Below are 13349 nucleotides of genomic sequence, written 5' to 3' on the forward strand. Positions count from 1 at the left end.
ATTGACTTTTTTTTCTAAATCATGTTGTATAGAATTACCTACCAAAGCAACTAGTATTATCTCTTGTTTCAAAACAGAGAAGAGGTACTCCGATCCTTTGTAATAGTTAACTTCAAACTTCTAAACTTTGGCACTTACATTCCTTTGCTTCTCACTGCCTCAAATCCAACGTTTCAGTAAAAGCATTGAATAGTTTTTTGACATGCTTAAAAATACATATTGCAGCCTTTGCAGGGACCATTTATGACTTTGGAATAAATGGCACACTGATGAAACTCTGATGGTCATAAAAGCAACATTAGTGTCTCATAGCTGAAGCCAAGACAAAATTGCAAGAAAACACTGAATTACTCAGCTACAGCATACACAGACTGTCGCCTTTGTTTTGGTTTCATCAGTCTGACAGTATGAAAAACTGAGTCCCCCAGACTCTTAATGAGCCCAAGACAAGGATGAAGCTGCAGTCTCTGGATTCTGTAAACGAGAACTGTTAGGTATTTCTTTGCAAGCTTGATGTTTGCGTTCTTGCTCCATGAACCTCGAACTGTAAGCTAGCATGTTAAAAGTAATGTTCGTTCATTTGCGAATGTGTTCTGTTTTAATGGTCAGAAAGCAACCAAATTTGGTGTGGGCTGATTTTGTTGTCAAAAACGGAACACTTCAAAAGGAAGTTGGATTAAGCGCTTAATTTGGATTTAACTCTGTCTTTGAACAAAATGTTTTTGAAAAAAAAAACATTTTTCAAAACTTGAAAAGAAGATGTTATTTGATGACGATTAACATCTCGCTTGACTTCTTAGTGAGTATAATGGCTGATAAATTACAGTCTAGCTTTGATAAAACAACACAGATGTAAAGACGCGTAAACGATTCCAGTTACTACAGTACGGGCGAGAAAGGCTGATTTCTTTGTCAATAGCTGCTATTGGCGTTTGGATAAGTTAAGGTTATTTCCTCTTTAAACTCAAGCATAAATGAGTTTGTCCAAGATCAAGCATTATTTTCATTTTCTGGGCTGTACCAGCAAAAAAAAAAAAGTAAATAAAAAATTAGTTTTATACTTTTCTGAACGTGGAGTTGGCGTTGCTTTGCATTCAAATGGCTGTAGATATTAATTATGGTATCGTATATCACCATGATTCACATAACATTAAATTTCTTAACATCCAACTAAACATTTAGTTCGTTGCTTAGATCTTCTCATCTATCTTTGATAATAAATACTTCTACAATACAATGATACAGTAGCGTATAACTGGACGGAGAGCTTGCACGAAACATCATTATGTAGACAATACTGTAATAAACGTCATCGTAATATATATTAGTGGCACATAATACACAGCCATCCATAACAACATCATAGAGTAATTTACATTGAAATATACATAGATATACATGTATGAGATACACTATACAATAAAAAATGCTTCGACTCCAAAAAGCTACATCACAACACCAGTTTGTTGATGTATGGTGTATAGAGTTAGGTTGGTGGGTGAACAGAAATATTGCTTGTGTCTTTTGCTTTGAAATTCCACTCTTTAAATGAAAAAAAAAACTTTGAAAAAGCCTGTCCTTTTGAAGTTGTCCAGAGGGATGGGGGCAAAGAGAGAATGCTCAATGCAATGTTTTTCGTGAAACAACAAAACCTCCCCTTTGGAACCTACATTATAATATTTTCAAGAGCCACAGTGACTTAATCGGTATGGCATTGGACTTGTGACCGGAGAGTCCCGGGCTCGACCTAGCCGGTCGAAGATCCTCCATCTTCATTAATGGTGACTGGGGGACGTTAAATTTGCTCGTGGTCTCAAAGTCTTCCAAGTGAATCGATATCTCTGGGGGTGATAAATCAGGAGTTGTATAGCTTCTGGTTTGGCTCTAAATTTTGGAAATGGTGATAGATGGTACTGCTATCTTTCGTGTGCTGTCTGAGCCAAATCGGACTTCCACCTAAATTGGCGCTCGATAAACGGAAGTTGTACCTCTCTGCATTAAGTCAAGAAGCGTTGCTACTCGAACTCAGGTATCCGAGTGGTATAAACAACAACAACAACATAATATTTTCAGAAAAACACTAATAGTACCACAATGAAACTTGATGAGTTATTAGACCTTGATCAGTTTGAGTAAGTGATTTTCAACGCAATTATTGGCATAAGTCTAATATGGCACGTTAGCCATTGTATAAATACAAATAAGAGGAATAATGAAACGTAAAACTCGGAAAATAAATGAATAATGACTGGTAAACAGTTTAGCTAATACTATCGAGGACTTATAGAAACTCTTATTTGCTCTTTAGTGTTAAATGTATGCAGAGCTGTAGCTCATGGAAGATTGTAGAAGTTTACTAATCTCTAAAGTTTGTTTCAAAAGAATTTTTCACAATTTTTGGAAGTTAGAAAGCAAATGTGTAGTAGGTATTGGGAGAAAAAATTTGAGGTGTTTAATTATTGTGTAGAGATTATTGGGAGGTAGATTAATGTGTTTTTTTTATCCGACAGCTTTTTCTTTTATTCTCGTACACCATAGCTTTTTAAACTGAAGATATGACACTGTACAGTAGTTTAAGCGATATTTCTATTTTTATTTCATCCTAGTACACCATAATTTTTTGAAACATCAGCTTCAAGAGAACGAGCTTATGGGGAAACTTCTTCCATTACCTACGTTTATAGAGTTCAAGACACAATCATTTACCCAAAATTTACATCAGCGTTTTCGAATTTAATCCCTCTTCTTTTTTTTAGCTAGTGTATCACAATTTTCTGGAAAAAAGGCTGTTCATCACCACACCTGACCCGAGTCATGAAATCGTTTAATTCTAGTTGCCCTTCGAGTTTCTACAAAATAAGCTGTACATCACCACACTTGACCCGAGTCTTAAAAGCTTTTATTCCCAATTGCAATACGAACTTTTGCAAAATAAGCTGTACATCACCACACTTTACCCAAGTCTTGAAAGTTTTTGATACTAGTTGCCCAACGAGTTTCTACAAAATAAACTGTACATCACCACACTTGACCCGAGTCTTAAAATCGCTTAATCCTAGTTTCCCTTCGAGTTACTACATTATAAATTGTACATCACCTCACTTGACCCGAGTCTTGAAATTGCTAAATTTCTAATTGTCCTACGGGTTTCTACAAAGTAAACTGTACATCACCCACTGTAGTCCTGAAAGATGGTACAAAGCGATAAACTATCTCTTATGAGTTCACAAGTATCTCGCAACAATGATGAACAGGCAACTAGCTTTTCCTGTATCCATAGTGCCTCTGCTGTAGGCACCATTCGTTTTTCGCTAGAATGGACGCGTGCCAGGCTCCGTTGTCAAAGGGTCCTAGGTTCCCCCCGAACTCATCTGGCAGGATATCAGGAGAAAGGTGCTTATGGAGAGACTTCAGGTCTTCCCCATGAATGAAAATCTATGAAGGAAAAAAAAAGAAAGAAGGAATATTAAAGATATACTGAAAAATAATTACTCGCATGTTTAAGATTAAAAAAAAAAAGAAAGAAAACTTATACGATAATAATCCACGCTGGGGTGAAATATGTTTAAAATGTTGTGTGTAGTCAATAGGTTTTTAAGATATAGACGGAGCATCATGAATTTCTTTTTTTCTGTCAATTGATGTAGTTTAGTTGGAGCATTGCAATTTTAAGAAATAGAGACATTTTGAGTTATCTTCAAATGTAGAAACACATTACAAATCCATTCAAAAAGAAAATAAAAAAGCATTTCATTCAAAGATATCAAGTTTCGTAAAAGAGATTATAGTGCAAATGCTAAGGGAGCCCCAGCTATGTGTCATGCCAATAACATGTCAGTAGCAACCACGAAAGGTGTTGTTTCCCAGTGTGGTTGAGGAAAGGACGGATACAAGGGAGGGGCGATGGGGGCTATCGCCCCCCCCCCAGTGGCGGATTTACTAGGGGGCGGTGGGGGCGACCGCCCCGCCGCCCCCCGACCGTCATTTTCTAAAATCAATAATATAGAATTGAAGGAATTGCTAGTAATCGCTACTAATTTCAATCAAGTACATTCAACAAATTTGCTTTCAATTAAGTTTAAACAGTTAGTGTAGTCGAGGATGGACAGCGTTACCCACTTTTTCATTTGAACCTAAGCTCGCCCCTCCCCCTTTATTGAACTCTTAATAATCTGTTTATTTCTATATCTGTCTTCCAACTTTTTTCTTCCAAGGACTACACTTATAAGGTTTATACTGGTATGATAACACATTTTGCTATGACGTAAAACAGTGGTTTCCAACCCTGGGGGGTGATAACCCCCAAAGGGGAGATTTAACACATCAAAGGGGCGATAAGTTCGTGAGGGGCGATAGAGGGCTATTAGTATTTAAAATACACAGGATAGGGGGGCAGTTGATTCCTTGTCCCCCCCCCACATGACGGGCTTGAGGGAAGAAATATAGCTTTTACTGTTTCCAACCACCACCCCCTTGAATAGACTCTAAATCCGCCCCTGATCGCCCCTCCCTTGAGGGAACCTTTTCCGACAATTTTTTCCGATTTGAGGTCCCAAAACAAAAGTGTAGGCCATCTTTGATATACATTCTGGAAATGAATCGAGAAACGTTTCGGAATTTTCGAGACTGCAATTTTAGACAATCTCTGGTAATTTTAGGAGGAGGAGTTAGGAATCCTTTACCCGAGCATTTCTTGAAATGCGAGTCTTAAAGACACGATTTTAGGCATATCAGGTGGCGTCAGGAATGGGTTCAGTGACTTTCTTCCAGTAATCTTTCGGAACTGAAGTTCCAAAAAGCAATTTTAGACACCCATTGATGATATTGAGCGGTATTTCATGACATTCCTCCCAAAATTATTACGAAATTGAATTTCTAAAACGCATTTTTTGAATACTTCTATCAACTGAAAAGGAAAGGAATAGGATCGGGACCCCCTTGAATAAATCTCTACATTTTAGTTGTTTTAAATAAAAATAATATGCCCCTCTCCAAAGCAGATGTAAATCAAATGAGTAGTAAAGAGACAAGAGAAAAAATAAAGCTCCCTCCTTGAAAAAAGTCTGGATCCGTCCTTGGGGAAAACATTTACCTGAAAACTTCTATATCACTCGGAGTTTGTCTGTGTTTTACTCGTAACAATTCCTTTTCCTGGAACATCCCTTTTTGTTGGTCAATCACCTCCATGAACTATTTGCATCGAAGTGACTTTTAAAAGAAGTCATTTTTACCCAGTAACAGTTCTCTGATGTTTTCAGACCGCAACATAAAGACCTCTATTCATCGCTATCACAGCAGAACGTTTTAAAAACAATATTCAAAATCATTTCAGATTAATTTCTAACGAAAAAAAAACTCTCTAATCTCTTCGACATAATCTTTAAAAGTAACAGCCACTAAATGTGTTAAAGCATAACACTTCCTCTTTAACTGCACAAATCTTTGGGATTTCCAAAAAAAAAAGTGATTAATTTTGAGGAGGGAGAGGCACACACTAACTACTCGGGAGGAGTCGATCTGATCAAGGTTAATGCAACCGATCCGAGATTATATCCAGTTAATAAGATTACGGAGGAGTCAATCGGCCATGACAGAGGACTGCAGGGCTTCCTCCTCAGTTAAAGCTCCCGGAAAGAGAGGTGTCGTGTAGGTCAACAGTGGCTTGTTGATGCTTGTACGCACGTGCCTGCTGTCAGCATGGAGAAGATAAGATCTTGTAGTTGGGATTACTCGGAAGGCTTATTGGAGATGATCTTGAGGTCAAGAAATCTGTTGTATTTCCTCAGGTTAAAAATATGTACTTAATCAATTGAAAATTTTAGTGTTTTTTTTTTTGGTGCTTAATTCACCTACTAGGTGGGGAGACTGGGGCTTGTATGCGAGGAGGTAAGTTTGTGAATCTGCGATTAATTTCTATTTCTTCTTTGGCAGGCCTGAGACACTTATCACATGACCATGTGGATGCCGTGCTACTGTTAGTGTTTTTAGTGAAATCTATAGCACCGTATGATTTGTGAGGGAAAAAAATTTGTTTTTTCGTAATCTAAGTAAATTTTTATATCCGTGGTTATTTTCTGCTACAACCTGTAATAGTAGAGTGAACGCCCAAAACTCATTAATATCGAATAGGCTATATTTCGTCGCAACAAATGACGTCTTACTTGAAATATTATATGAAGCCATTCCCAAGCTATTGTAGCTTGATTTCCTTCTAGTGAGTTGGGGCAAGTAGGCAAAAATTTTTTGGGATACGTGTGAAAATTCGCATACTTACCCCAGTTACATTTTTAGTCTAAAAACATAAAATAATTGAAACATAAATTATGCAAAATGCTATTTTACTGAAATAATTGCATTGGTTTCATATTACATTGCTTATTATACCCTACTTATACGTTTGTACATTCTTACACACTCACCTACTACCTGCGTGCGCATTGTTGTTTCAGAAAATGAGAAACTTAAGAGAAAACCGACAAGGAGAAAATTCCATCAAATGTAATCGATTACTCGAGAGAGAAAGGAGAAAAGTGTATAATACCCATTAAAGAGTCCGGACTGTGACCCTAGGATGGTGAATAACACAAGATCTACGATGATCTTTATCCGGTCACACGTTCAACCTTTTAGATTTTTCTATAGAAGGTTCACGTTGAACTTACAAGAAATTGATGTTGGATACACCGGTACTAGAGCAAGCTCGGTTGCTGTCTCAGAAGTTTCAAGATTTTCAACATTGCCATGCAGTAGTTTAGACCCAAATTATGGTAATAAGTGTCATTCCGATGAGAAGATTTAACTATATGCTTCTGCAAAAACATTTCTCCATTCCCTTCCATTAATAAAGGTTTCATATATACCTACTTAAGATAGTGCTAAATCTCATCCAAACCAGCATGTGCCTCTGAGCATTACGACATAATTCTCATACAGGAGACAGAAAACCGAAAACTGTAAGAAGCGAAAAAGTTCTACAGCAATATCCACTGATACTCTTGTCGAAAAGGATCTTCAGGAAAAGGATTATGCAACAGCAAAACGAAAATTAATATAAAGATCCCCAAAACCAGCAAGAGATTTGAAGATGAAAGTAAACCGAAATTCTCGATAAAACTGGATCCAGTGCAGGAAATGTCACATATTTGCCCATGAAGAGTGCTGGAAGAGTGCCAATTTTCTATGAATATAAAAGTGCAACTCCTGTAATTTTATGGGATAGACTAAAATACTGCTGCGCTGAGCGCAAAAGTGGTACCTGCAGCTGAGTTCAAAATGAGAAATTCCCGGTTAAATTTGTGTGCCCCCATGCATTTGATAAAAATGAAACTTTTTCACAATTTTTAAAAATATATTTCCCACCAACAAATGAACCATAAAACGTTGTATTTGGGTAAAATATGCAACAAAGAACCAGCTGGTGATAGTAACTCAATTTTGGCAAAAAATGTAGATACCGTAAGAGCGGGTGAAAATGGTTTGGAGGATGATGAAAATGATACAAACCCCAGTTTTGACGCAATGAGTGTTCGTAGCGCACTCTAAGATATCCCAGTTTCAATAGGAACTATTGTGCAACCTTCTCTGGTAATAAGACAGTTATTATCACTGCCAAAACGGCCCGCCAGACGAATAACCAGGGGATTGTGAATTTATTTGTTGGGAGCAACTGGTGCTACGGGTTTGTAGGTAACTCGAAAATTTATGTTGGTGTACTTTTCGTGCAGAAGGAATCGCGATTTCGATAGTACCTTTTGCTTTCATATCACATAAAGAAAGTAACCTCCAATTTTCATTCAAAAATAAAATATTTTTATGTTGCTACAGTTACAAATCTGTAAAGTTTACAATTTGGAGGGTGAGTGTGGTACAGTAATTGGTTGAAATTTTGGAGGCTGAGTTGGGTTATCAGGGGAAAAAGTACCCAGGAAAAATCACGGGTGTAGAAGCAAGTGAGTTTGAAGTTTCAACAATGTTGAAGCGAGCTAAGTTTTGGCAGTGGCCTGAAAAAGAAGATAAGATTCGGTATCCATCTCCAAAAATTATGAAGAAAATAAAGCAATTGTTTTATCTCGAATTTATGATGTACATGATTCTCCAAAGTTCAATTTTCACCATAACTTACATCTCCAACTCTCCCATCAAAATATAAGAGAGGTAAAGTATGTGGTACAAGCCACCAAAACCTATATAGAAACGTTGAAACATGTGCTGTACCATTCTCACCCGCAATGAGAGGGTGATAATAATGCAAAGAAAAACTGCTGTAGAGGGGGTGTGGGTAAAGTTCCAAATTATTTCAGGGTCGGAATAGAAATCCCAGGCTCGACATTATAATGATAACGCAACTTCATTTTTTTTCGAATGAATGTTGAGTAATTACAAACAGAAATGTACTAAAACTGTACCATAGTCACCCGCTTTTACGGTACGACTTTTGTTCTTAGCACGGCAGAATACCCTTATGCAATATTTGATAGGGCCTATTATCATTTTTATACTTAGTCTATTAACTAAATTATTATTATTATTTTTTTAACAAATTATTTAAGTATAAAAATAAATATAACCTTTTTTCCCATTCACATAGTGTTTTTTTTTCAGCATATATTTCTAAAATAAAAATTAAACTTTTTCTACGGCGCAATACCTAACTTTAAAGTAATTATAATGCTAATGTCCCTTTTTTTACGCATTGGTAAGTTTCACTTGCTTATTTGAAGCATCCATGGGGCTTGGTGTCAAATTTTCTGTGTCTGTTGCGATTTTTCCCCCAATTCGCTAATTTACTCTACATTGATTGCCAACTTATCCCATGACGGGGCTAGTGAGTAAACTTCACAAAGATTCACAAAACATTATGTAAGTTATACACAAAGCATAGTAATGTCGAAACAAAAATCCTACTTTATTGCTGATTACTAAAATACCTGTTTCTAACCGGTTTCCATTTTAACCTAAGCATGTGCCCAGATAACATCTAGCTAAACAACTTGCTACGTCACATATAGGTAGTTTTGTAACATGGTACAGCGATCGATAACAATAAACTTTGCTCTAAAACTTTCGTTTTTGGAGAATGTGCCAAAAATCTATTTTTACCCTTTTTTATGACTAAGGTTTGATACAGAATTGAATTGAAGCAGCTTTACAAACAACGGCTACATGAATATAACGAGGGTCATTCAATAACAAAAGAGACAAGTTGATGTGGTGAAAAGATTGTTGATTGTACAAGTTTGATACATTTGGGATCTTAAGTTAGCATCACTGGGGTGCGTTTTAATCAGCTCATTGACCAGCATTGCTCTGTTTGTAATCTCAAAATTAAGTTAAACGATGTCGTTAAAGATGGAAAACTAGTTATTGTATATTCTAGAATGACTAAAGTATGGGATGAAAGTTGTGTGAACCACGGAAATCAAAAGTGGTCGAGAATCAGTGTCTGACGAATACCATTCTGGCTGACCTATTGAATTTTCAACTTCCTCACTTCAAACTCGAATTATAGCGTACAATTAACAGTCAATACTATTCGGATATGCTTCTGAAGAAGGTGAAGCCAGCAATGAGGGAAATACTGTGGATCTAACGAGGAGAAAAGTGATTCTCCAGCAAGACAACGCACGTCCTCACTTAGCTCAGCTAACCCGTGAAACCATTGATAAAATGGGTTGGGAGGTACTGCCTCATTCCTCTTATGACATCTAATTAGCGTTTGTTTGGTCCATTTGAGGAGGCATTACGTGGGAGGAAGTTCCAGGATAACGAGGATGTCAAGTAATTTGTGGGAAATTGGCTCCGAATCAAGACGAAGAGTTCTTTGCAACCGTAATAAAGATGCTAGTAAACCGTTGGTACAGTTGCAGAAATGTTGATGGGAATTAAGTTGAAAAGTACGAAGAATCTTATTTTGTAGAAACAGACGGTTTTTCTTCAGGTCAGTTTGTCTCCTTAATTATTGAATGACCATCGTTCATTGGGGTACAGTACTCCGTATGTTTTTGATAAAAATTAAAACAGATTTATTGAATTTAATGAGCGGTAGTGTGTATATTGTGAACAGTACAGAGGCAATATTACGTACCCGTTTCTTCAGCTTGAGATTCATGATGAAGGGATATACCATGTTCCAGGCGTATGTGAAGAACTTAGGCATGCCTATGACGTGGATGGCCTTATAACGCCCCGGAAAGCATGACTATGAGGGAGAATAAAATATTTTATTAAAAAATTCTTATCTATCAGTAGGTAAAAAGAACAGTTTGTGTGGATGTAATGAATGTGAAAATCAATATTCTACAGGTATTCTACGGGTATTTGTATCCCATATACATATAGATCATTCTTCAAAAAGTGTAACTTTTCTGTCACACGCCTTTTACAGTAAAAACTTTAAGGAACAATTCATTTAACAATGATTTTTAATTTCATCAAAAATATATCTTTTTAAACCTGCCAAAATTTTTTTAATAATAATTTTTATTTTAGTATATTTTTGTTTCCCAACATGTGAATTCTTACCTCCGTGGCATGTCACACACCTTGTTTGACTGTTTATGGTTCTTAATAACTTGTTAAATCAAAAGTATGTACTTATTTGTTGATTGTTCCTTTCACAAGTGTCTCAAATACTAATTGTTTAAGTATATTTAATTTTTAATATTGTGTTTTAGTTCGTTTTAGTAGGACAAGAAGTCATGTCACACCATAAATTCTCACCTCCGTTACCTAAGCAGTAAATGCCATTCCTCATTAACACGTGGCAGTAATGACAACAAATTTTATTTTCCATGATACAAGGGAGCCCCCTTGTTTATTTTCAGCCTCAGTTGAAGTTGCGAGATTTTTGTCGAAAAACAAAAGGATAGATTTTGCTTCAAAAACTTAGTATGGCTATTCTGACTTCTCACCTCCGTGAACTTGAATTTCAGGGATGTAAATTAATGTAAAAAAAAGAAGTGAACATGTTTTCATATGCTTAACATGTGCAGATAGTAGCAACGAAGAAAAAAAAATCTACTAAAAAATATATCCATTAGGCCTATATTAATGGAAAATTTCTCACCTCCGTCAATCCCACCTCCGTGACAGACCTTATCAATGTCATTATTTCTGAGGTGAAAATAAATGATGGAGGAGAAATGTTTATATATTAATAGGCAAGCCGTTTTCTTTCGGTACTGATTCCTCCTCTGTTTGTGAACCGATTTCCTTCATTCTTCTTTTGTTCGGTAGCTATTGCCGAGTTTTAGTGCCATCAATAAATTTGTTTGAAATCGAACGCTAATTAGCGGAGATATTAATTAAAAACGCATTTTCGTCCTAAATGGCTTTTTCTACGCGAACGGATGGTCCTATTGTTTTGAATTTGATATGGTTGGAAAGGTCTTTAAAAAATATTCCTAACGAAAAAATTGTCAGAGCGCCCAAGGTCCAATAATCTAAATCCACTAGAAAAAAGTTATAAGCGTTTTTTAGTTAGCAAAACTCAAAAATTTTAATTTTATCTCTTTTCCGTTGTTGAAATTCATTGTTGGAAGCATGAAACATTAAGTTTTTAATTTATTTTTTAAACCACTTTTTCTACACGAAAAATGCATTTTAATGGTTCGAGCTTGGTATGGTTGGAAAGCTCGTAAAAAATACTTTGAAACACGTTCTACTCGGTTTACCGAGCGAAAACGCCAACCTGCTAGAAGAGCTAGAAAAAGCGCTAGAAGCAATTAAAAGTTGGTGACAATTCATTTTTATTTGCTTTTTCACGCGACATAGTTAGCGTGAAGAAATTACTAGATAATATTACGTGTTGCCATTCTTTCTTGAGTATTAAGAAATGAAATTCGTTTATACATAGGTTTCATGTATAAACTGAGTTTTGCGGTATCATTTCATTCAGTAAGACTGTGTTTTTTCTGGGAATTTGGTGATCTTTATCCATTGGAGTCAAATTTTGGGCAGTAATGCCAGCACGACAATTGTTTATCGCAAAGCAAGGTGCTGTTCAAGAATAAAGCCACGTTTTAAGGTGGGATTCATGAAATTGTAAGTTTGTGACAAGGGGGAGGGGAGAGAGAGAAATTAATGATAAGAGAGACATACAGTGCTAGAACGTGCCATCGCAAGTTTTTTTTAATGAAAAAGGAAATTGTCACGCTGTTTTTCATAAACAAAGAGAGGAGGGGCATGGCGAAGTGGAAACTTTGTGACTAAGGGGGAAGGGGGTCAAATATGTCGATAAAAAGTGTGATATTAGCTACGCACAGCCCTTAACTATTAAAAAATCACAAAGACAAACTTTTTTTAAATTGTACTATTATTGCGACGTCCAGTGTTTTCGAATGGACAATTTTTAATGCAGCAAGTAGGGTAGGTTCATTTGACCATTTGAAATTTTTTACCTCTAATGCCAAAGATCAAGGTAACTTAATCAATGATAGTCGACTTTTTATAAGAAATTTTTTAATACAGAAATTTTACTTATAAACTGAGTTTTGTGGTATCATTTCATGCGATAATATTTCGATCATTGGGAAATTGGCAATCTTAATCCATTGGCGTCAATTTTTTGGCACCAATGCCAGCGTGAGAAATGTTTTCCCTTCGCACAGGTAAACAAAGAGTAGAGAAATATATATTTGCTTAGGGTTATCACAAGGGAACATATGTTATCCGAAATGAAATTATTCACGCCAAGAATTTGACGACCACGCCAATTTCCCAATCATAAAAATATCCATTTTCATTCATTTATCTTGAGATTAACATACAAAAAGTTTTAAGTGCATTGCCTTTTTTTTTTTTTTTTTTTTTGCGCAAAAGCGCTTTTGATAGGCTATGCTACACCACATACAGAAAGTAAAATCGGAATAAATTATTACTGTTTGGTATTGTGAGTCCATGCAAAAATTATACGTTCCCAGATGTACACTAAACAAATGTATAAGAGTAAAAATAAAACTGTTAAAAACAGGGAAATTCACATGTAAGTTTTCTCAAATATTCAGTAATGAATATGGTCGAATTTCGACCGCTGGGCGAACTCTAGTACATCAATAATAGGCATTCTGCAAAATTTAAAAATTGCAAGTGTATCCTTAAATTCACTAAATACTATTTTTACTTTCTTCTATATATAATATATAGAAGAAAGTATTGGATTCGTGCAAATTTTCGAATTTCAAATTTTGACGGATTCGAACGTTTTGAGGTGTGCTGAGTCCATTTCAACTATTTTTGGAAAAATGTCTGTCTGTTTGTGTGTGTGTGTGTGTGTGTGTGTGTGTGTATGTGTGTGTGTCACGTCTGTGTGTGACCAGTTTTTTGTGGCCGCTCTACAGCAAAAACTACCA

The 13349-nt window shown here is 36.0% G+C and overlaps 1 protein-coding gene across 1 annotated transcript in view; it reads right to left on the reverse strand.

Annotated features, from left to right (window-relative positions):
• Positions 1–2378: 2378 nt before the first annotated feature.
• The window catches only part of LOC129227927 (retinaldehyde-binding protein 1-like), a 62470-nt gene continuing 51499 nt past the window's right edge, over positions 2379–13349 (reverse strand). The window contains exons 4-5 of the mRNA XM_054862548.1: positions 10085–10198; positions 2379–3435 (exon numbers count right to left, since the gene is read on the reverse strand). Coding sequence (XP_054718523.1) covers positions 3259–3435; positions 10085–10198 — 291 coding nt within the window. The 3' untranslated portion in view covers positions 2379–3258. The remainder of the gene's footprint in view (positions 3436–10084; positions 10199–13349) is intronic.

The sequence above is a fragment of the Uloborus diversus genome, chromosome 8 (assembly GCF_026930045.1).
Source record: "Uloborus diversus isolate 005 chromosome 8, Udiv.v.3.1, whole genome shotgun sequence".
Lineage (NCBI taxonomy): Eukaryota > Metazoa > Arthropoda > Arachnida > Araneae > Uloboridae > Uloborus > Uloborus diversus.